Genomic DNA, 23,229 nt, shown 5'->3' on the forward strand with positions numbered 1-23,229 from the left:
CTTACACACTTGCTTCGATCCAATCCAGTGACTGTTTGTTGGCAAGCCGGCACGTATTTTCGTTCCACACGTTTCGCGGCGCGTTCTTGTCGTGCGTTTTACCGGCGCCTTTATATTGTCGACGGCAAATACGCGCGCAGTATTTCACCATGGTGAAATTATCACAGGACCTTATACAGTTGGCCGCACAGTCCATCAATCCAGTGCGGGACAGAGAGCTCGACTTGCGAGGTGAGAACTTTCCCCCTCCACCTACCTTCGAACGTCGGATGACTTGTCATGTGTCGTTTACTAAACGTCTATTATTATGACCCAGGTTACAAGATCCCCGTTATCGAAAACTTGGGAGCGACGCTGGTGAGTTTTCCGATGGGGGGAGGCGAACTCCAGGGAAATTAGGTGTACAAATGCGTGCAGCGTCTAGAATAGGTGCAGTACTAGCAGTGGGTACTTTCGAACCCTGCCGTCTACGAAGGACCCACCGATTCGCGGTCATGGACACGAAGGCCATGCTCAAGTATGGCTGCAAGACTTGAGATACATAATTCGCGTACAGATACTGCCTCGTCAACATGTACGCTACCTAGTTTACAGCACGTATTTCGCTTTGCTGCACAGTACTTCGTGTGTGTTCGTAGCAATGTCGCCAGCCTGCTTACAGTACCCGCGGTTTCATTGTTGTTGCTTTGCAATCATTCTGCATCTGCTGTGCCGTAAAGCATCGCGTCATTGGAGAAGGTGCGTCTTCCGAGATTAACCTCCGTATTAGTAAAATGCATCTTGAAGCGCGTGCTTGATTTATATGACGCCTGGCATGAACGTTCTCAGTACGCTCATTGCGTCTGCTTCGGCGCGTTCACGACACGAGTCATTTAAATCAAGTCGAGCAAGTGTTTCTAGTTTAGATGCATTTATGAGTACGAGGGTAAGTTCCTGAGAGAGGCGAGGTTTAATTGACCAATCCAGTTATTCTAAGCAAGTAGTAAATACTCAGCTCTATTCTGAGCGTGACATCACTTTCAGTTGTCTCGCATAAAAATGATTTTCATGCGGGACACAACTAATCTCATTCAGTCATAAACCGCACTGCACTCTAGTCAAATCTATTACTGACTGTATATTGTGACTTCTCAAAAGCATCCAACAAAGTAAGCCATAGAATTCACTTTCGTAAGCTGAACACCTAAACCTCGTTTCTAATGTTTTAAGATGGATAGAATTATTTCGAATTAATTGCTCACAATTTGTTTCCGCTAATGATTGTAACTCTTCTTTCAAAGTGGTAGAGTCTGGTATGTGGCAAGGTTCCATCCTTCCGCCTCTTTTATTTCTCATATATACGAACAACCTCCCTTCGACAATTCTAATATTCATCCATTCGCGTTATAAACATTATATGATTGCATTGTATACAGAGAAACAAAAAATGACGAAAAGGTAACCTCCAGTCTTGCCTTAACACCATAGCTAGGTGTAACAAATGGCTATAACATTGAACTAAACACTAGCAAATGTAAATGTTTGCATGTGCCCTAGATTAGTACTAATTCTCTGATGTACTTGCTTATCAACACTATGCTGGATCCTGTATTTTCATGCAAGTGTCTAGCCGTTCATACCACAGCTCATTTCATGTGGACAACCCATGTAAATCGCATTGCTGACAATGTAAATTGAACTTTAGGTTATTTGCAGTGCAGCCTTCGTAGTGTACCATACTCTCTTAAGTTCTTGTACGAAACACTAATGTGAACAGAATTTGAGTAGGCACCTGCCCTTTGGGACCACACTAACCTTTTCACTTCGGTGGGACTTTTCCAGGATTACTCTGCTCATTTTATTTGTTCCAATTTGATCGATGTGCTTAGTATAGCAGCATCTAAAAGCCTTGAACTCCTATCTCTTTATTTCATAAGCTATATTATCATTCTTCACTCCATGATGAATTTATATCTCCACCGAAACATATATCCCACCACATTGACCACCTTTATAACGTAGGCATCGAATATGTTAATGCTAAAACTTCCTTAGACTCCTTTTTGCCTCGCACATTTGTTGATGGAACCGCGTTCCTACAGAAATTGTAACAATTACTAATGATCATACTTTTTGTGCAACATTTACTAATTAACCAGAATTTAATTACTTGCTACCTTTCTTTCTATTCGTTGTAATGTTAACAATATGGTATGGCAGGAAAGCTGCTTATCTGTTGCACTCTGCTATTTGGTATTTACCACCACATAATGTTGTATAGTTGGAACGTTTCTTTTTACTCATTGTATTTTGACTGTTTAACCTGCTCAACCCACTCCCGTCTGTAATGCCTTCGTGCCCGCAGGCTAGAAATCAATAAATTCGCAGGAAAGTTGCTCGAGTAAACACAAGCTAGTGAAAGCCCCAAGGCATTTTTCTGTAATGCTAGCTTGTTTTTTAGTGCTACTACAATGATATTTCGGCTTGACAGGTGTTGAAAAAAAAGTTCAAGTCGATGTTGCCTGTCTTATATCAGCACTGATTCATGTCGCCGCATTCTGTCTTAAAGGTATGCTGAAAGCGTGCAAGAAAATCCCTAGTCATAACTGTGTGCTAAAAGATCCAGTGCACACAAATTGCCAGGTTTTGGCTGTTTGTCACTGATTTAGCATGGCTTGCAGGATCAGTTTGATTGCATCGACCTGTCTGACAATGACATCAGGAAGCTGGACGGGTTTCCGCTGCTCAAGCGCCTCAAGTCCCTGATGCTCAATAACAACCGCATATGGTGAGTAGCTTAATCAGCAATGCTTGTTATTGAAATGGGAACGCCTCCTGCCACACGCATTGGTACCGTCTCGCTCAAGACGGATGCCTGAACCATTTCGCAGTACCAGATGAGCCATCTCCACACGGTGTTCCCATTGTGGTATCCTATCAAAGGACTGGCCAACCACAGTGGCGCCTACCATTAATGGCTTCATGAAAACCTACAAAAATGTGTCAATTTAGGCTGGTTGACACATGTTATAGTTGAATCTAGTAATAGTGCATATAACAGGGCCGACAGAATGAATGGACAAGGTGCTGTCTGTTCCAAGTTCTGTGCTCCGCATTCGTTCATTTTGTTTGTCTTGTTCTATGTGCTTTTACCCAATTTAACTATATATAGTGGCATCAAAGTGGCACTGCAATCTTGCAATTTTTGCAGGAAATTGATGATAGTGCCTTCTGACTAAGGTAACGTAGCGTAGTAACTTAGTTGAATAACTCAGTCTTTTTGACACAAGGTAAGCTGGTATCGAATTTTTTTTACTTATTGTGACACCTGAGGGCTGCACGCTCAATTGATCACTTTCAGCAGGCATTTGGTTCGCTACGCCTGAGGGCAGGAACGGCAGTGAGGCGTCTGATTTGATGCTACGTCGCATAGAAGTGAGTGTTCCTGAAACTCATTGGTCAAGAATGCATTCATACTTAGCAGGCAACGCTGTAGAAGCTATGAAATTAGTGTGGTTGTAAGAGTCTTGCTTGGTGCATTTTGCATTGCAATTTTATTGATTGTGTGTTGACTGCGCATCTTTGCGCTTTTAATATGCGACAGACTATGTTTCGGTCGCAAGCGTGAGTGCTGCACTGTGGCAGCTGGTAGCAGCAATGTATCAATCTGTTCGTTTCGCTGCAAATAGGTTTAGGTCCATGACGCCTTTCGCATAATAACTGTCATGTGTATTGTGTTGCATAAAAGTATGAAACTTGGTATGAGGCAGTACAGTTAGGTCACGAATGTTAACAGTGGGAGAAGCCTTTCTAGCCTTCAGAGCATTGCCTGCTGTAAATGGAATGGAGTGTAGACAATACTGCTTTGAGCGGCTAAGCCAGTATTATTTCAGTACATGCAGCTGGGAGCCCAAAGGCTGCATGCTGTTTCATTCTAATTTCAGTGGTGGAGCACCTGCACCGATTTGCACCAAAACAGCAATTTAGCAGAAAGTTGCACCGTATGAAGCATAAGATTGAGTGTTCCCTTCTGTTGATGCTGCCTCGGTAGTAGAACTGAAACCAAAATCTTAACCATGCCACTGTCATCGTCACCATCATAGAAAGCAACGTAGCTGCCACAGGATATAGCTAATGCCGTCAGTTCTCAAGTCACTATTTTCACACTTCTGTTGCAGTTTTCTTCAGTGGATACTCCAACATACTGCCAATGTACTGTCGTTTTGTTTGAGCCGTTCATGTTCCTGTTAGATATTCCTTATGCTAGCGTGGCTTGGAGCTTGTCTTGTATCTGTGTATCGTATCTGGCATAACGCAAGCTTCGCACCTGTAGCAGATAAGAGACATCCCCCTGTCTTTCGAAGAAAAAAGGACAAACAAACAAATGTTGTCGACGACACTTCTGACACCGTGTATCGTGGTGCACCGTAGATGAGACATGACCAGAGGCTCCAAGCAAGGGGAGCAGAAGGAACCCCCGTTTATTATTGAACAGCCGTGTATATGTACGCTAAAGTGGGAGAAGGTGTGTTCCCTCACCACAATATTTCACGTGTGACATGTAGATCGGTCACATCACATGTGCCGTAGATGCGAAGCCCGCACTGGGCCAGATACGATACAGACCTCACTCAAGGAGGATGTTGAACCAAACAGAAACCTCGGATAATGTCCAGTTGCACATTGCTCAGCATATACATACTAGTTCTTGGAGGTGGAACGGACTTAAAAAGAATATCTTCTAGTACATCTATTTAGTTGCTGACATGTAATTTGTTTATGAATGGTTACCTTCTTTGCAGCCCTGCGCTATTGGAATTGGACTTTAATCAGCTTTCACATGTTCCACAGCACAGTTATGCGGGAGAAATCATGCACATTAGAAGAAACCTATGAATGTCATGTCATCTGTCTAGCTTCTGTTTAGTGACACACATCTTAGGGCGTGGTCTTTTTTGCATGATCTAGTTTCACAGCTTCTTTTAGCTCTTGCTCATTTGAAGCGGGCCGAACACGCAATGCTTATTGCACGCTTAAATCATATAGAAACGGCTTTATCACACAAAATATTCACAGTAAAGGCCATTCTATGGAAAATAAAACATAATTTTTATCCCAAATGTCTCACTGGTGCGCATAAAGCCGGCTCCACTATATTTATTGACTACTTCAGTTAAAATTTCAACCCTGCCTTGTATATAGATGTATGTGTAGACCGTGCCAAAGGTCAAATGGCTGTTTAAACACAGTACTTTTCGAAATTTCCCACCGCGTTTTTTTCCTATTATGTGCATGCAGTAATACAGTGACCGCTATGGGGATTTCCTTTGGACAAAGTGCCTCCTACGAAAACCAACGTGGAGTCTCATTTATAGGATAGAGAGTTGGGTTAGCTGGTGTTTCATTAAGTCTGCCTAGCTGCAGCCTAGATAGCACAGACTCGTATCACTAAATTAGCATTAGCACACCGGGGGCTGTATTCTCAGTTGATCAGGTTCGGTAGCGCTCACTTTTGCATAATATCGCATCAAAATCTTTCATAGAATCTCTCTTCTTTGTGTCTCATCATTCCAGCACTCTAGTTTCTCTATGATGAAATCACGTTACTTGCACCATCTAGTGGTGTAAAGCTCTACCACTGCTGCCATACTATCCTCTTCACCTTGATGCGAGCACAGTTGATGTTCTCCTCTGGTTTTTTTCTCCCTCTGCCAGCCGCATTGGGGAGAATCTGCAGGAACAGCTGCCAGCTCTGGAGACCCTGGTGCTGACCAACAACCAGGTCCAGAACCTAGGCGACCTTGACCCGCTGGCCAGCATCAAGACGCTCACCTACCTCAGGTGAGCAGGGCTGGGACTACATTTGTTGAGGTGCTGGCTATATTATAACTTCACCATGTTTAGCTATCCGCACACAGTTTTTTCCAGTTCCATGATGAATCTGGTAGTTCTTGCCCATCCAGTGCTAGTTTAGGGTGAATTATATGTCCTCATCCAGAAGCCGGTTGATGGTTTCTTCTAGTTGCTTGAGATCAACTCATTCTGCAACGGATTGCTATTTCTTTATTTTCTGCATCCACTATTGGAGTAGAGTCAAGTAGAAATTCAAATGTGCTTCACGTCAATTCTGCTCGCTGTGGGGATGCGCATGCTTGGGTTTTTAGCATACAGTAAGATGTTTTAGCACTTCACTTAAACTCTTCTGGCCTGTTGTCACAATTTTGTGGCGTATCGGATCTGAGCTCTTCAATTCAAATGGGACACTCAAGCGCGAAAAATTTCGATCATGATGTTCTGTGTAGTCAGTCATCCAGCCAAAACATGTCAGCATGTTGCCATCTCTGGCTCGGAAAACAACGCTGTGCACAATGTTTTTCCAGCGAGGGTGAACAGTCCAAGACACTCGCACATCTGTATTAATCCAGGTGCACAAATTGCAGTCATCTCCGCAATACTGTTTTGCAGGCTGCTGTAAGATATGGTTCACCTGCCGAGTCAAAGTTTGTACTGTCCAAAAACAGAGGAATATAAAGGCACTCTTTCATTGTATATTTGTTTCAAACGTGCCCATTTTAATCTATTACAAGCCCACAGATTTCACCCAGAGATGGCAATTGGTGTGAGATTAATTTTGTATTTTCTAACCTTGAACGAGTTAGAACATCCCACATGAATCTCACACGCAACGAACAACTACTTAATCACACACTAAGAAATAATCTCCCACTAAATGCTGTTCAACTGGTTTTCTTTTTCCAGGTGAAATAAACTTAGGCTATGTCAGCACACAGCACACATATTTTGTGCGGTTTCATTTTCTGTAAATGTGGGTTGCATTTAAGCTCGAAGCCTATTTGCTTTTGTTGCCACTGGGGTCGCGCACGAAAACTTGGAGAGTGGGAGATTCAGGAGCACTTCATGTACAAGCACAGCTAGAACGAAAAGGTGCATATTATAAATACAGGTGGAATTGGGGAGTTCCAAGAGAAGTGAAAACTCCCAGTGTGCCAAGGCACTCAAGCTGTGGGGACTTGCACGGCACTTGCCTTATCAGAGCATTCCTGCATTGGCTAATTCTTTTATTGGTGACTGCTACCAGCTTGGCGCATAAAAACAGTGCTGACATGAAATGTTAGACCCATTGTTTTATCGCATTAGATGAAGCACTGGGACCTCGAAACCCTAAAAAAAATGTTGGCAACCCTCCAACTGCCGTAAATCATTTAACATAATGACTTTTTTTCTGCAGCCATTATCATTCTCTTGGAGGTGACTGTGTCAGTACATCATGCGGCTAAATGTGGCCACATGAGAGCAGGACATCTCACTCTGGCTTGTTTGTTGCCTTCTGTGCTGCTATTAATTGTATGGCCCGATGTGGCAGCGCGGCAGATGACAGGGCAAGTGCCATAACATCGTGATGTCCTGCTCTCGCGTGACCACCTTCAGCATTGTGACACACTCTTCAAATTGAATAGCTAGTATTCGTAAATACGAATACATTCTCCTAGTAATCTTTAAATGGTTTAAATTCTGAAGCGTGCATGATAAAGCACAAAATTTGAGCGAAAGTGCTATAAATCTTACTCTGGTGGCTGAATGCATTGTAGTAGACATGAAGTACGAGAACCTATGTAGGGGAACACATGACACTTTGTTCATGAAGCCAGACATATTTTTTAAACCCTAATCATTTGCGTTCTGAATAGCCCTGGGTAGGAGAACAAACTGCTTATATGTTCCGATTGTTTCATTTGTACAGTGAAAGACAAAAATCTTACAGAACACAAAATCTGGGAAAAGCTGAATATCTGCACAGCCCCTCGACGCAGCATAGTATTCGCATTTACAGCCTCTACCATTATATGTGAACATTGTGATGTTCGGTTTTACTTACTACTGTTGCTGGCTTCCCAGAAACTGAACGTTGTCCAAAATCCCGTGGTCCGTAACCTTTTGTTGTTGACTTTTACGCCTCATAATGTGACAACAGAAACTTGCTAATGTCAATTCTATAGGATAGGAACACTATTTTGTGATGAAAACTTTTTTTTTTTAAATCTCAGTAGAGTATTCAATACATGATTCGCTTTTGGCACCATTTGATTAATTTGATTCAGTCTCGAAAATTGCTGCAGTTATTGAATGTGGATATACAAGATTATTGGATATAATGAAATATACCTGAAGTGCTTCTCACCAATATCAGCATGCATTAATACATGTTTACAACAAATACCAGATGTAGAAAAAGTATTTTTGTGTCAGATGTGACTTTGTTGTAACAAAATTTGACTGCATTCATTTGCACCTACTTGTAAACAGTTCACTTACCCTCCGTTACTGCAAAAGCTTCAATATTATGACCTATGGTCACACAGTATGGTTGTGTCGTCCTTGTTTAATCGCACTGTCCTATGCCTGTTGTCGTTGCAGCCTGATGAAAAACCCCGTGACCGTGAAGCGCCACTACCGGCAGTATCTCATCCACAGGATCCCGCAGTTGAGGGTGCTTGACTTCCGGCGCATCAAGCAGAAGGCAAGCACACGTCGCTTGCTTTTCTGTTCCTTCCATGCTGCCAGTCCGTGCACTCGAACAAATTATTTTGTCTGGCCAGCCTGTGCTTCTCAGTTGTGACAACAGCAGTGCCGGTAGTTGCATCCTCAGCCTTGAGGGTAGCATATGAGGGTTTATTGGTTAGTTGCCTGCTCCTAAGTTCATCTGCTACATGATGCCTGTTAATAAAAGAATGTGCCGCATCATCCACCACTGCCATGAGTGGCACTAGCTAACACTCCCAGCTCGAGGTCTAGTACATATGTACAAATGCCCGAGAAAGTGGACGGTAGGCTTTTTGTTTTGCGTGCTTTCGCATTCTTTTGCTTTCGGCGCAGACACCCAGTAGCCATGTTTAGTTGCTTTGGCCAATAGCGCGGCATGGGAACATTGTAGTACTGTATTTACCCTAATCTAATGCTAGAATTTCCTGTGCATTACAATAAGATGAAACCGCATTCATCGCATTGGCAACAGAGCTTGATTTTTGTGAACGTTGCAGTCAATTCATTTTGTATTTGACTAAGATCTGTAGCGGTATTTTTTTATACTATCATTTTCATTCGACTAATAATTGGCCCCAGTGTTTCACTGTGCCAAGTTTGCTATCTGTGCATAGTGCGAGAAACATTGTCAAGCACCTTCTTGAATAAGTCTGATGCAGTCTCGTAAAATTGGTAGTATTATCTCTAAAAGTGATCGCTTGAGAATGTAGCCCATGTGTGCTTGGTATCTGTGGCCAGTGAAGCACAAATGGAAACAACATGCCGTTTTCATTATGAAAGCTTGTTTTAAAAAATCTTGTCTGTGGTGGTAAACTCTGTGCTTCTCATTTTTTTCCGATGTTGAATGAGTGGCTAGGTGGCATGTTACATTCAGGTGCAATTTTACTCTCTTACTGTTTGCAAAAATTGAATTCATGTTGTCTTGCACTATCAGCGTTATCGCACGTAATTAGCGGCGGCGGTGCTATGGCGCCGCAGAAGTAGTACTGTAGAAGTAACTGCCGCGACACTGTGTAGTTATGTTCAGCCAAATTGTTTTGAGAAAAAAAGCGTGTGCATTAGAATCAAGTAAACACTATAATCAGACGTTGGTGAGCTAGTTATTGCTTTAAATTACTCTTACAGCAGACTGAAAATAGGTGTTTTCGATGGGAGATGACCTGTGTCCAACGCATTCACTGTCCCCTAAGCTCTGCCAAGACATTCACTGCTACTAAAGGGATCATTATTGGGGTCACCATAGGAGTCAGGTGCATGCGTACTAACTGGTCAAGTTCGAATCATTTGACGGAGGCCAATTTTAGGAATGAAAAAAACGAAAGTTGGGACCCATAGAAATGCATAGGCGCCGGCCAGGATCCTCGGCTGAATTCTAATGGCGTCCTCGATCACCTTGCCCTGGGGTTGCCCCGAAACCAGAATGGTGAGCTTTGCACCGCCGTAGTGGCGCACTGCGGAGGACAAAACATAGAGGACAAAACTGCACCCCGTGCAGGGTGCTTGCATGCAGCGCCACTTTGCCCCTGGTGCGCAAAACGTGCGCGAACACGCCCGCGCGCACATTTTACTGTTTGCAGGTGCTGAGCATCTGCGGCAAGCACTCGAACCTTGTCAAACTGCGTGCTCCGACATACCTGGTTGCAAGCAAACACCAATGCATTTTATAATTAATCCTGACGACCCGTACAAAGAACCTCTCCACTTTCGGCCACTCTTCACCATTGTTTTTGGACGAGGTCGATCAGCATGTCGTCTTCGCTGTCAGACGAACTTGAAAAAAGCTTATAGATTGCGGCAACTAGCAGCACTTCGTTTCTCATTGCCGACATCTCCACTAGCTAACTTCGTTGCAACTGCAGCTATCGGGCCAGAGCGATCGCGGTTCTGCAGTCGGCAGTGCGCGTCCCGCAGCGCTTGCTGGGATTGCACCTCGGCGCACCGCCGATTTTCTCGGTGCGAGACGGGGCAACGGAAAACCACTCCGACAGGGTGCGCTTCCAGCAATCGAGGATGGTCGGTGTGCACCGGTGCGGTTGATCAAGGATGAAAGTGCGCACCAAGGCGCCCCGGTGCGGCTGATCGAGAACGCTATAAATGACCGGAGTCAAATTATTAGAAGTCTGCTGTACTGGGGCAGGCAGAGAAGTCGCAGTGCATCCACAATGCAACGATGCCTAAAGACTGCATATATAAAAACAATAAATGTGCTTGGATGACTGCAGCTGTTTTTTAGGAGTATGTGAGCCTCATGAATCAAAAGTTTGAGGCAAAGCATGGCTGTGTGCTTGTTGACAACTGTCCCAGCCATGGGAAGATCACCTTGGAATTTCTGCCAGTGAACACACCCACAATATTGCAGCCTGTAGATCAGGGCATTATTCATCATTATGAACCTATTTTATGTTCACTGCAGGACAAAGGCCTCTCCCTACGATCTCCAATTGCCCATGTCTTGCACCAACCAGTTCGAACCAGTGCCTGTGAATTTCTTAATTTCATCACCCCACCTAGTATTCTGCCGTCCTCGACTGCGCTTCCCTTCTCTTGGCACTGATTCTGTGACCCTAACGGTCCACCAGTTCTCTAACCTACGCGTTACATGACCTGCCCAGCTCCATTTTTTTTCTCTTAATGTCAATTAGAATATTGGTTATCCCCGTTCGCTCTCTGATCCACACTGCTCTCTTCCTGTCTCTTAATGTCACACATAACACTCTTCGTTCCATCGCTCTTTGCAGATGACATTGTTCTGTTCAGCAACTTTGGGAATGAGTTACAACATATGATTGAGGACATTAACAGAGAGAGTGTAAAGGGGCATGGGGTTGAAGATTGATATGCAGAAGACAAAGATAATGATCAGTAGCCGGCAAGGGAACAAGAGGTCAGGATTGCCAGTCAGTCTCTAGAATCTGTGAAGGAATATGTTTACGTAGGTCAGTTACTCACAGGGAACACCGATCATGAGAAGGAAATTTACAGAAGAGTAAAACTGGAATAAAAATCCTGACTGGAAGCTTACCATTATGATTAAAAAGAAAGGTGTACAATCACTACATTCTACCAGTGCTAACATATGGGGCAGAAACATGGAGACTGACAAAGAAGCTCGAAAACAAGTTAAGGGCATTATTGGAACCACGCAAAAGTTATACCACAACAGTCCCTTACAATGCATACTGATTGCATATAATGCCAACAAGGGCTACAACATCGACCTGTTTGGTGCCATACATTTCTGAAACCGTTCATGCAAATAGCTGACACCTGAAAACATCACAAACTGTTTTGCGCATGCTGGCTTTTCCCAGCCACACTTAGACTAGTCTGATGATGTTCACCAGGTTTACAACAATCTCTACGAAGCTGTGCACAGAATCACTGGTGAAGAGATCAGAAGGTAACTGCCTAACTGGGTAATTCCACGCCAACTGTCGCAACTGTGGCGCTCGAGAAAGACCATTTCTCTAAAAAAATTACAAAATAGTTACACCTGTATCAGCATTACTTGAACAGTATTTCCTCAAAACATTTTCAACGGAAAAAATTTCCGCCCACGGGAGCGCCATTTGAATTTCACAAAATCATGGAAAACCAGGGGCAAAAAACAAATTCACCAAAAATCTACCGTTTTGTGCACTATTTCATATTTGGGACTTTGAGTTGTCTGAACACGGTTCTGTCATTGTAAAATTGTTTCACAAAATAACTGTGTTTTTTACTCCTAGGGCCGAGGTGAAAATGTGAAAATTCTACCATTTCTGCGAAATTTTTTACCAAAAATGTTCATGGTTGAAAACCTATAATTACTATTATAGAAGTGTCCCTAAAAGGTTCTGTCTTCTAAAATTTTGGTTTCGCCTATGTGATGCTCACAGGCTCCAGAATAAAAGCTTGAATTTGTCGAAAACGCTATTTTGGCCTATGTTTAGACGTTAGTAACACACTGAGGTGGTCCATGAAAACATAAGTGGAAAAGTAGATATCACTGAGAAGAATAACAGCTTTCGCCATGGAAATGTTAATCAAAGTAATAAGCGTTTTCATCGAGAAAAAACAATTTGAATTTTAGTCTCATCATTGCTTTACTTTGATATGTGCTTCCACTTCACCTGATAGCGTGTTGGCGGGAAATGCAAACCAGGGTGGTGCACATGATGGTCTGTGAAGTGAGGAATAAAAGCCGAGATCACCAGGAGTCCGTAAGAATTTGAATCTTAAAGGTATGTTTACCTAAGGTAGATCGACATTGCATACTTTGATGTTACTGGAAGTATAAACATGCGGCTGCCTACGCGTGAAGTGGTAGAGCGAGCCACAAATCGCTTTCATTTTCTCAGACTACTTTTATAAAAGTATTCTGTGAGAATGGCTTCCTGAGGCGTGGCGTCACAAAGACCCTGTGGTTCGTGTCCCAATGAAAACTTTGTCAACAACTGTCTATGTGGCCCGTAGTAGCAGGAAGAATAGTATAGACATCACAGAACTAATGAAATATGCTCAGTATAGCTCCTTATCAAAAATATTCACCAAATAATTGGTCTGTTTTCACTTGTTTCATGGTGATTGAATGTGTGTCATTCAAGTGGTGCTTCCAGTTCACGCTCATGAAAGTGAGTCCGATCTGGGTTGAAATTCTTGACCCTGATTGGCTTTCTCCTGCAACTTATGCAAAGGAGCCAATCGTGACCGAGAAATTTGTATGCGATCAAAAATGTGTCGTGTGAGACCCATATTAGGCTTCCACAGAGTTGTGGTATTTGAGCTCTACTTTCTTAGCTTTTTAAGTTTTAAAGCGTAGTCGCTTTTATCAAATTGCCGCTAGTATCGAATTTTTTCGCTGTCCTGTTCCCTTCATTATAACAAGGGTTTAGTGTAAATTGTTTTGGTGTCACTCCCCTTCGTTTCTTTCAACTCATTATATAACCATGGAATTTTCTGGGCACTTGATTATTGTTATAATTGGGTTAGGCTGTATATTTCTGTTCTGGAATGCAAGAACTCTTTCTTCACTTGCTTGTCATTACTCACCATGGTAATGCAGTAGTCGTGCATTATGCTGCTGACCAGGAGGTACACGGTCAAGCATACACTATGCATTGTGGTGAAGCTTACTAAGAGTGCAAAAGGGGGCTGCTCTCACGGGACAAGAAAAGTCACAGTTGCGCCCGAAAGGCGAAGCATTGATTGCAATAGCAAATTAATGGACAGCTATATGAAATAAGGATAGTAGTTTACCTTCCCTTTAAGCTTGTAAACATAGGCATACCAACTAAATTAACAACAATGGTGCCATGCACGCACAAGCGAACACGAACCCATCTCACTCAATGACCACAGAAAGTCAGCAGTCGTAACGCTGGAGTGCGGAAGCGCGGTGGCGGCAGCGAGCGAATCAACCTTTGTGCTACCTCTCGCATCAGCACAAACTAAGCCGCAAGAACACAGTGCGTGGGCAGGTACTGTCCTCGTCGCAGATGGCTTTCAAGGTACAGCAGGGCGGGCACGGCTGCCGGGGCCGCCCAGAGTAGAACGAGCCCTCCCCCCAGAGCCTTGTGTGCGGCAGAATACAGTGCGTTTCCTCCCCGCTTTCCTCCCTTTCCTGCGCGAGATTGAGCCCCGGTCGCCGGCCCATCCTCGCACGCCTTCGCTCGAACATACAGCATACGGTGCGCGGCAACGATTTTATCGCCCTTGGACTTTATATGGAACCTCACGGCGACACCGACAGCAGAACTGCGCTTAGAAAGTCTATAGAATTGCTATCGCAATAAAATGTGTTCCTTGATTATACACCCGCGCACCTGTCATCTCCTGTCATGTTACAAGAACAGAGATGCCTTATAATTGTACTGGCTGGCCTTAAAGCTATTCGGAGGTGGCTATGGCGATTTGAGGGCAGTTAAAGGCATGCATTCGGTTAATTCGATCCGGACCGAAGGACCCAGCCAGCGCCCATACATTTCAATGGGTCCAAACTTCCATTATTTCAATCTCAAAATTAGCCTTTGCGAGATAATTCAAACTTAACTATCTAGCTTTGCCTTCATAATGCTGTGTTGTGCGGTGAAGCATACCAAGAATAGAAAGGGGCCACTGTCACGGAACATAGCACATGGTTTTTAATTATACAGGTGAACATGCGCTGTCTCCGGTCACAGTACGAGCACCTAGACGCCTAATAAGCATACTGGCACCTGTTCAGGGCTGTTTCTGATGTTGCTGTGGTGATTTGAGCCCTCGTTTCACCCACCATGCTTGTCGTTTCAGATACCGTTAACGGAGCCTGGTACGTATTCCTTAATCAAATACGTGTGTGCACCCCGTACACCGAGAAGCGGAAAAAAACCATCTGTGTTTTAGGAAAGCTAGTGAACAGGAAGGCGGGCGGTAAGATGGAAAAACTCATGGGGACAAAGTTTTTTAATCTTTTCATTTTCAGCATCGAGAGAACGCTTAAAGCCTACAAGAAAGTTGGGATCTAACTAAAACTCTGAAGGCCTGCCAGTAAACTTCCAGGCTAGGCGGCCCACCCACAAGTTCTATGAATATCCTGAAAATAAAGGTGTTTTCAATCACTCAATCAATCAACCATCCTTGACATCTCAGTGATGGTACTACGACTGATGGTACTACGACCAGAGACTGTGTATGTGCTTGTGTAAATTAAGGAACACATGCTGTGTCCCATAACAGAGGCACTTTTCCCTGTTTGGTATGCTTCACCGCATAACATGGTTGTGCTGCTGTAGTAAGGTAAAAATTGGAGGACGCTTAAGCTTCGCCTTCAAGAGTGCAACATGATAGCGTTATCGCACACTGTTCGCACCGCCTACTCAAACGCGCTACGCCAGCCAAACATCGCGACCGGCACAGATAGCCGGGCCCCGACGCGCCAGGAAGGCGGACGCAATCATGGGGCGAGTGGCACGCCACGCGTCGGGACGCGCCGTACATTGCAAGGAGGGGGTCTTCTATGTTTGCCACAAGATGGCTCTGCCTGTGCGCAGAAGAAATGTAGCGGAAATGTACTTCGCTACTTGTGAAACGGCGACTTCTGTAAGTTACATGGTCATAATTACCGATATACACCACAGTATAACTTTCTATGGCACGTTTCTAAACAACACCGCATTCACTAGAGGCGATTTTGTCCTGTTTCGAAAGAACGAACTGGTGGCTGAGTGGTAGCGTCTCCGTCTCGCACTACGGAGACCCTGGTTCGATTTCCACCAGCCCGTCTTGCAAGATGTTTTTTTATTTATGAAGTGCCTTCTGGGATTTATCGCTCACGGTCACCGCTGACGACGACACCGGCTTTTCTGCGACACAAGCTCCTTAACGCTGTCACGTTAATACATTTAAGACAATACTCCTAAGGGAATCAACGGCACGTTTCAGTGTATGTTCCTGCCCTTTGTTTAATTCGACCAGTTTTGTTGGTTTCGTCAGGATTGAATTAACGGAAGTCAACTGTACTTGATCTTTTGGGTGTTTTCGTTGTATTTTGGGAGTCTGAAAAAATTGGACGTTGACTGTATATGAATGACATGAATTTGATCCTGCTCAGCACTGGAGAAATTTTAAAGGATTCTTTTGTTATGAGTGTGTCACATAACTCGCACTCCGTGATTGATTAAAGGGATCCTGACCACCCCTTGGGCTGGGCGAAAAAACACGGTCCACGAATAGCATCCACTGCTGTGAACTTCTAAGCCAGATCTTGCAGTTGTGCACGGCGCGTGGAGTTAGCAGGCAGAGCGCAAAGTCACCTTTTCTCACACTCTCTTTTCAAACCAAAAGCATTCTCTTCACTCTTTTCTGGGCTGCTATATTTCGTCACATAGCAGATTCCCATATGCGACTGCTATTGGCCAATAGCTGACATCAATCAAAAAGGGTGTTTGGGTCAATGCGTTTCTTCTAGCTGTTACTGTGTATATTTACTGATGCAGTTTAATAAACAGGCAGAAATCTGTGTTTCGAATTTTGATGAGAATCGCGTACTTGCGGAAGTACAACTACCGTACTATTGCAGCTTACGTTTACTAATGCTTGGCCACACCTAGCCACTGTAGGAATGGAACTATAACCACACTGCTTTTAGGTATAGTAGCCATCGGGTCTCGCTAATTTTCATTAGTTTTGAACACTCAGCTATTCTCAAACCATGCGAAATTTAAGGTCAGACCACACGTATGCTTGTCAGCCTGTGCTCACTTGCCCCTGGTTAGACACCTTGGCAGAATTCGCTTTGTACTAAGCTATTGCACAAAGCTGTTGCAAGACAATGGCAGTTTGCACCACATAGCACAGCTAGAAAAGAGCGTGTAAATGGGAACGTGCACTCTAGTCCTGTCATGCACATAGCCACTACAGTTGCATGTAGCTGCATCTGCAGCGTAGCGTAGATACCACGGCCACTGCAGGGTGCTGCGACTAGTCCACTAGCTGAAGATAACCTCATGCTCTGATATGTGTGCGTAACATGACTCAAGGCCCAAGCGCCATCTGATGAACAGGGAGTCTTCTTCTTGAGTTGCACACCCACAAGCACTCAAGCTGTTTCTCCATCACAGTAGAACCTCGTTATGTTTGCGGCATCCCTAGCTGATGTGCATGCTGCCAATGTACAAGCACAGATGAGCATAAGGAGGAAGTTTGTTCAACACTCGGAAATTGTGTCACTGCCATCGAGATACATAAGTGCGAAAAGAAATGTGCTACTCGTGCCACTCAAGGTGAGAATAGCTGCATCAGCGATCTAGTGACCTCTGTGTTTGGGCCATTGTAGGTGCCAAAATCGGGAAGTAATGGCGTGTACGTGAACATTCAAAATCAAATTTGAACTGCGTGCCATGGTTACACTCGGTAAACGGAACGTTGCATGCACCATCCATCTTCGCTGTAGTGTTTGCTGTGCAAGGCATTGAAGGAGGACCTGGAGCAAGCGAAATGAGTCTATGGCGGTCATTTGTTGCCAATAACTCCACTTCTCCTGAATGCGTTGAAATACTTTTCGTGACAAAATATTTTCGAAATAGTGTATTTGAACATTAAATGCATTTCTCAACTTCGATAAATTGTGGTGCAGGGCCCCTTTAAGAATAGACATCATCATCGGCCTATTCTTATGTCCACTGCAGGATGAAGGTCTCTCCCTGCAATCTCCAGTTATCCCTATCTTGCGCTCACTGATTCCAATGTGTGCCTGCAAATTTCCTCATTTCATCAACCTGCCTAGTTTCCGGCCTAGTTTCCCTTCCCTGGGCACCCATTCTATAGTTATAATGGGGAACCAGTTATCTACAGTATGCGTTACATGGCCTGCCCTGCTCCATATTCTTTTAATGTCAACTAGAATATTGACTATTCCCGTTTGCTCTTTGACCCACACCGGTCTCTTTCTGTTGCTTACTGTTACACCTAACATTTTTCGTTCCATGACTCTTTGCACAGTTCTTATTTTGTTCTCGAGCTTCATTGTTAACCTCCAAGCTTCTCCTCCATATGTTAACACCAGTAGGATGCAGTGATTGTACACTTTTCTCTTTATCGACAGCAGTAAGCTCCCTGTAAGACACACACGCAGTGGCGTATTCCTAGTTGCACACACCCAGTCGTCCAAGTTGTTGTCTGTTAGGGCACAGAACCCAGCGGTACATACCCCAGCAGCCCAAGTTTTGGTGTGAAATAGGTTAGATAGGAACATACCACAAAGGGATTATAATTCCTTAATTAAGAATGTCAGTCGCATTTAAACGCTTCTGTGCTTAGATTTAGGCACACGTTAAAGAACCTCGAGGTGTCAAAATTTATCCGGCGCCCTCCACTACGTTTCTCATAGATCCAGTGCTGCTTTGTGACGTTGAACCCCATGAATCAACTACACTTGTTTTTTTACTGCAGGAGCGGCTGGAGGCCCAGCAGCTGTTCAAGGGCAAGCGGGGCAAGCAGCTCGAGAAGGAAGTGGGCGTCGTCAGTGGAGGCGGAGCTGGCCCCGTCCGCAGCAGCAGTGCCGCCTCAGCGCAGCCTCCGCCACCGGGCGCGGGTCCGACGCCGCCAGCCTCGGCAAGCCGCAGCGGCCAGCTGGAGGCCCTCAAGCAAGCCATGTCGCGGGCCACCACCCTGGACCAAGTGGAGCACCTCAGCTCGGCCCTGCAGTCGGGCGCCCCCTTGCTGCCACCATCCAAGGCCTCGTCCTCAAGCACGAGGCCGCCAGGAAGTGGGTGTTACTGTCGGGGAGAGAGATGTCCTTCTTTCTTCTCACTTTCTCTCTTGCCCTCTATATTTTTCCTCTTTTTCTCATCTCTTGCTGCCCTTGCTGTCTGCCGTTATGGGGGTGGTCGCATGTATGTTCACAAATGCTCTTCGCCTCAAGTGACCTCCTCTACTCCACCAAGTGGCAGAAGAGACTAGTGACCCAATATATTGTTTTCACTTGTCATGATGTGCAATATGTTACTATGATACGATTTACAGCGTTCAAACAAGGAATATCTGTATAGCCAGCATTTTAAAAAGGTGCTTGTCTTTGTCCCCTTGTCAGAACCTTAGCTCCAGAGACATCCCTTATTCAACAGCTGTTGATCTCAAGTCGCTATCTTCCTGCACAGCTCGGTCTTCTTTTCAAATTGTTACCGTGATATGTTATACGTACTGTGCACGCATGACTGCTCCGTGGAACCATACTAGATGTGTCGCAAGATCATTTTAGCACACTATCATCGTATGACGCGGTTTAGTGGTAATGTGAATCGATGATGCAATGAACAATTAGAGAAGTTCAACAAAGAAATCAGAATTAGGCCTTTATGCATTGCCAGTGCATGACAAGTGCTGTGATGCCATCAGGTGAGTAGAAATCGAAACACGTCTGCACTTTGGTGGCACCTTTTCGTAGGCGTAACAGGATCAGACTAAAATTTCATTAGCAAGATCAAAGCATCAATAATAATTTGTCCTCATTGTGAGGTGAGACCAGGGAAGGGCTTGTTTTACCACTTATTTTTTGCTGTCATGACGGCAAGTCATGACAGCAAGGCGGGATTCAGATTCAAGCAGGTGGCCTGAGCCCTGCCCGTGGTGGCCCCCATGGTAATCTGCATCATGGGACACGCATGCGCACAGGGCATTTCATGGTATTGTGTCGCATATCACGCAAAGCTACAACTGTAGAGTGACTGCTGCAGGAAAGTAGTTGCTTGACAACCAACCCTCCGCTCCATTTCCTCTGGTAGAGCCGAGTTGTGTAGAGGACAAGGCTAAAGTCAAAGTGCAGTTGTGTCGTTTAACCGTGGTTGCCGAGTGGCCATAGTGTAGATCTCTCGCAGGTGCTGGGCCTGGCCACATCCTGAGCTGTTGCATCCCACAGAAGCAGTGGAGAACATTTAGGAGCTGCCGAGTTTGTCGCTGTACCATTAATTTTGGGCAGCCTTTGATGTGGAGCTGCTTGCTGTCCTTGGACTGTCTGCTCTCCTTTCGTAAAGGGCTATGCAGTTAAAGATGTGACCCCATTTCTTTGTGTATTGTGTGTGAACACGGCAATGACATCTAAATTTAACTGTACCATTCATAAATGAACTGGCAAACTTGCATGTTACAAATAGCAGCCGACCGTGGTGGTTGGTGGCCAGTTTGGCTGTTTCCAGACATGCACGCTTTCTGCCACTTGAGACCACGCGCAGGGGTGACAATCGTTGCGAATGACATGTTCACCCTCTATCACAGCATTGTGAGTGCAGCCTACGTCATCATCAGTCAGGCTTAAAATATAGGACTTTTCTTCCCCCTTTGGCTGGAGTCATATTTATACTCATAGGCAGCTTTCTGCTGCAAGACAGGAAAAGGACAGTTGCACAGAGTGCATGAATAGTTGTCCGGTCTATTTTGTCTAGCTTTTAGTCCATGTTTAGTCGCACTGCCTAAGCTTAGCTATGCATTAGAGACGTTATTCGTAATAGCGAAATGATTACTTGCTTTGTGGCAGAGCAGTTATTTCAGTAAACGTCAAATACTCTGAATGGGAAACTTGAAACATCGCCTTCTGGACATGTGTGCACATGTTGGCCAACAGTTTGGCTTGGCTGGTCTACAGCCCCTAAGCCAATGCACCAACTTTACGTGATCGCACTGATAGCATATTAACGTCACTGCAAACCATGTTTGTAATTTAGTGTTGTTCACGCACCACGTATAGGCACAGCAAGCTGCCAGCTGTCCGTCAGAATCAGTGGGAAATTCTTTGCAAGACAGAGACATCATGATTGCATTTCTCTCACGTATTCCTTTCAGGCATATTCCTTCAATTAATTCTGACCATTGGAAACATGTTTTCGCCACATTTTCATTCATCTTCAATATCATGATAAGCATGTAATGGCAAAATTGAATAAGAATTTTCAGTTTTCTGCAAGCATTGTAAAGATTACAAAATATGAACACTGTGGGAAAACTGTACAGTGTCCACATTTTGGCCATGCTTCTGCTGGAATGTCAGACATGAGAGCATCAACTAGGGGGACGATTCTTGGACGATCACTTTCGATGATACTGTCGCCTTCACATGATACCGTAGTACTCACCCGGCCAATTAGCTCATCTAGTTTTGCTCAACTGGCCAGTATGCACTGAAAGTTCTGTCGTCAAGTGACCATCTGAGATGTGTCCCTAGTTTGTGTCTAGCATATTTGGTAATCGGTGAAACCCCAATTGGGTGTTCATCGAGAGTAAACACCCAATCACCTACCTTACAACTTGTTTTACCGAAACACTGTGCACATATTACCACTTGCAGCACAGCACCAAATGAAGTATTTGCAAATGATATATCACGCATTTGAAATATTATTTTCATCTGTGCTCTTGCGTTTAATGAAGTCTCTTGGCGTGCACAATTGTGCATACAGTATGTTAAGGGAATGCAACCAGTTGCTTTTCTTCTTTCTTTCCCCTTCCCCCTCTCCCAATACTGTCACCAATATACGTTTGCAATGAACGTCACATGTATTGAAGATATTTGCATATCAGACGCGACTTTGCTATACCGGGGCTCAGCTATACTCGCCGTTCCTTATGCCATACTTGGTCCTAAATACTTTTTTGCAATGCTCATTGTCGCTTACTTTTTTTATCTACTTTTTCAGCGGAGGATGTTGAAATGGAAGAGACAAACGGCCACTGAGGAGTTCAAGATCATTCCGGAAAGAGTAGCTGAACATTTGAGACCTCCGGGTGTTTCTCTCGTCATCATTCATAAAGCCCACTACCATACTTTTTTTTTCTTTCAGTCGCTTCTACGCTCTCTGCTGGCCAAGGTGACGTAAGCAGCTTTGTCTTGTGTATATTTCAAATCGCTGCACGCAGCGGCTCAGACCGTTCTCATTTCCTTAACAACTCAAAAAGTGCTGACAAGAACAGATACGGCACATTTGGTTTAATCTTGCGAGGCCAGCTGTTGAGAGCAGCGCGAGAAGCGATGTCACTCATGAGGCTAATAAATTTTTTCATACCGTTTTCATTGATATTGTTGTCTGCGTTCCTGTTATCTACTCTTAAGTATCCCGAGTTGTTGCCCCATCCCTGAGACATCACTTGTCTGTCCTCTTGCTGAATTGCAAAAGGACAGACAAGTGATTTTCTGTTGATTGTCTATTGTTTCATAAAATGTGAAACACTAAACAGAAAAAAAAATGAAATACGACTTTGCATGCCACAGTGTTTTCGTGCAAAAATTACAACGGGAAATCTGGCAATAGTAGCACCAATAGTAGCTGCAAGTGTGGCAATTTAGCCAGCTGTCGTAATTTTATGTGAAAACCACCTATAATTTCCAACAAAAATTACTAAAAGAAAATTTGGTGCCACTATCATTCAACTTCCATGGGAATATAGTGGATAGTACATGGCTTTGTCTAATCTTCGTGCTTGTGGTTTCAGATGTTCGTGTAGCTTCATTCAGTGTGCTTTATGTGCCTTTGGCAGCTTAAATTTGAATTCAAAACTGTCCTACGTGCAGAAGGCACTAAGACTATTCTGCATACTTATTGTGAAAACTAAACTCTATGCTGCAAAAAAACACAGTTTCCGAAGATGCGTGTTGCAGATGCTGCTGACAAGCATTAAGGAAGTACATTGGCTAATTGGTTGCCTTATTCATTCTTTCAGCCTGCCTTGTAAATGTGTGTTTTTTTTTTTTAAGTTCTTAGCCCAAAAGGTTGCCCAAACCCTTTGTTCTAATGAATTATGTCTGCATGGGGTTAGGAGAAGGGATACAGATGGCGTGGGATCTTGTGGTACGTTCTTTAGTTTGTGTATGTCGTCATATCAAAAATGCTCCTGCAATAGCAGTAAATGAGCATTGTTTGAGGTTGCGTTTTCCATCTCGACAACTTCGTTCAGTTCAGTTCTGTGAAGAGCTGGAGGTAGCGTTGGCCATGCAGGACAAGAGAATCAGGAAATTGGCTCCTCCACTGATCCTCCTCGTGACGTCACCTGAAGGAAAGGTTCACAAAAGGATCCTTGGCTCGCAATGGTCGAGCTCTCCTTCCTTCTCTGAACACGCAAACTGCTCTAGTTGCTGATTGGCTGACACGAGCCCTAGCCTTTACTGTGCTGCACGCATTTGTCAAGACGACGTCAAGATCTGTAATATCCTGTGTAGTCGGCGAGGCAGTCAGCCTATTGACT

At 44.3% G+C, this 23,229-nt stretch overlaps 1 protein-coding gene across 1 annotated transcript; it reads left to right on the forward strand.

Annotated features, from left to right (window-relative positions):
• Positions 1-20: 20 nt before the first annotated feature.
• Positions 21-22,064, forward strand: LOC139049882 (U2 small nuclear ribonucleoprotein A'-like). Its single transcript, XM_070525741.1, has 7 exons — positions 21-231; positions 317-357; positions 2,661-2,767; positions 5,695-5,820; positions 8,416-8,518; positions 18,451-18,766; positions 21,687-22,064. Exons 1-7 carry the CDS (start codon positions 150-152, stop codon positions 21,722-21,724), a joined length of 813 nt encoding a protein of 270 aa, XP_070381842.1. The 5' UTR covers positions 21-149; the 3' UTR covers positions 21,725-22,064.
• Positions 22,065-23,229: the final 1,165 nt, after the last annotated feature.

The sequence above is a fragment of the Dermacentor albipictus genome, chromosome 9 (genome assembly GCF_038994185.2).
Source record: "Dermacentor albipictus isolate Rhodes 1998 colony chromosome 9, USDA_Dalb.pri_finalv2, whole genome shotgun sequence".
Lineage (NCBI taxonomy): Eukaryota > Metazoa > Arthropoda > Arachnida > Ixodida > Ixodidae > Dermacentor > Dermacentor albipictus.

Bases quoted from the DNA above. Each gene is read 5' to 3' on its own strand.
- LOC139049882 (XM_070525741.1), top strand. From the start codon at position 150: ATGGTGAAATTATCACAGGACCTTATACAGTTGGCCGCACAGTCCATC. The intron at 358-2,660 runs GTGAGTTTTCCG...CATGGCTTGCAG, and splicing joins AAAACTTGGGAGCGACGCTG to GATCAGTTTGATTGCATCGA. The intron at 5,821-8,415 runs GTGAGCAGGGCT...TTGTCGTTGCAG, and splicing joins AAGACGCTCACCTACCTCAG to CCTGATGAAAAACCCCGTGA.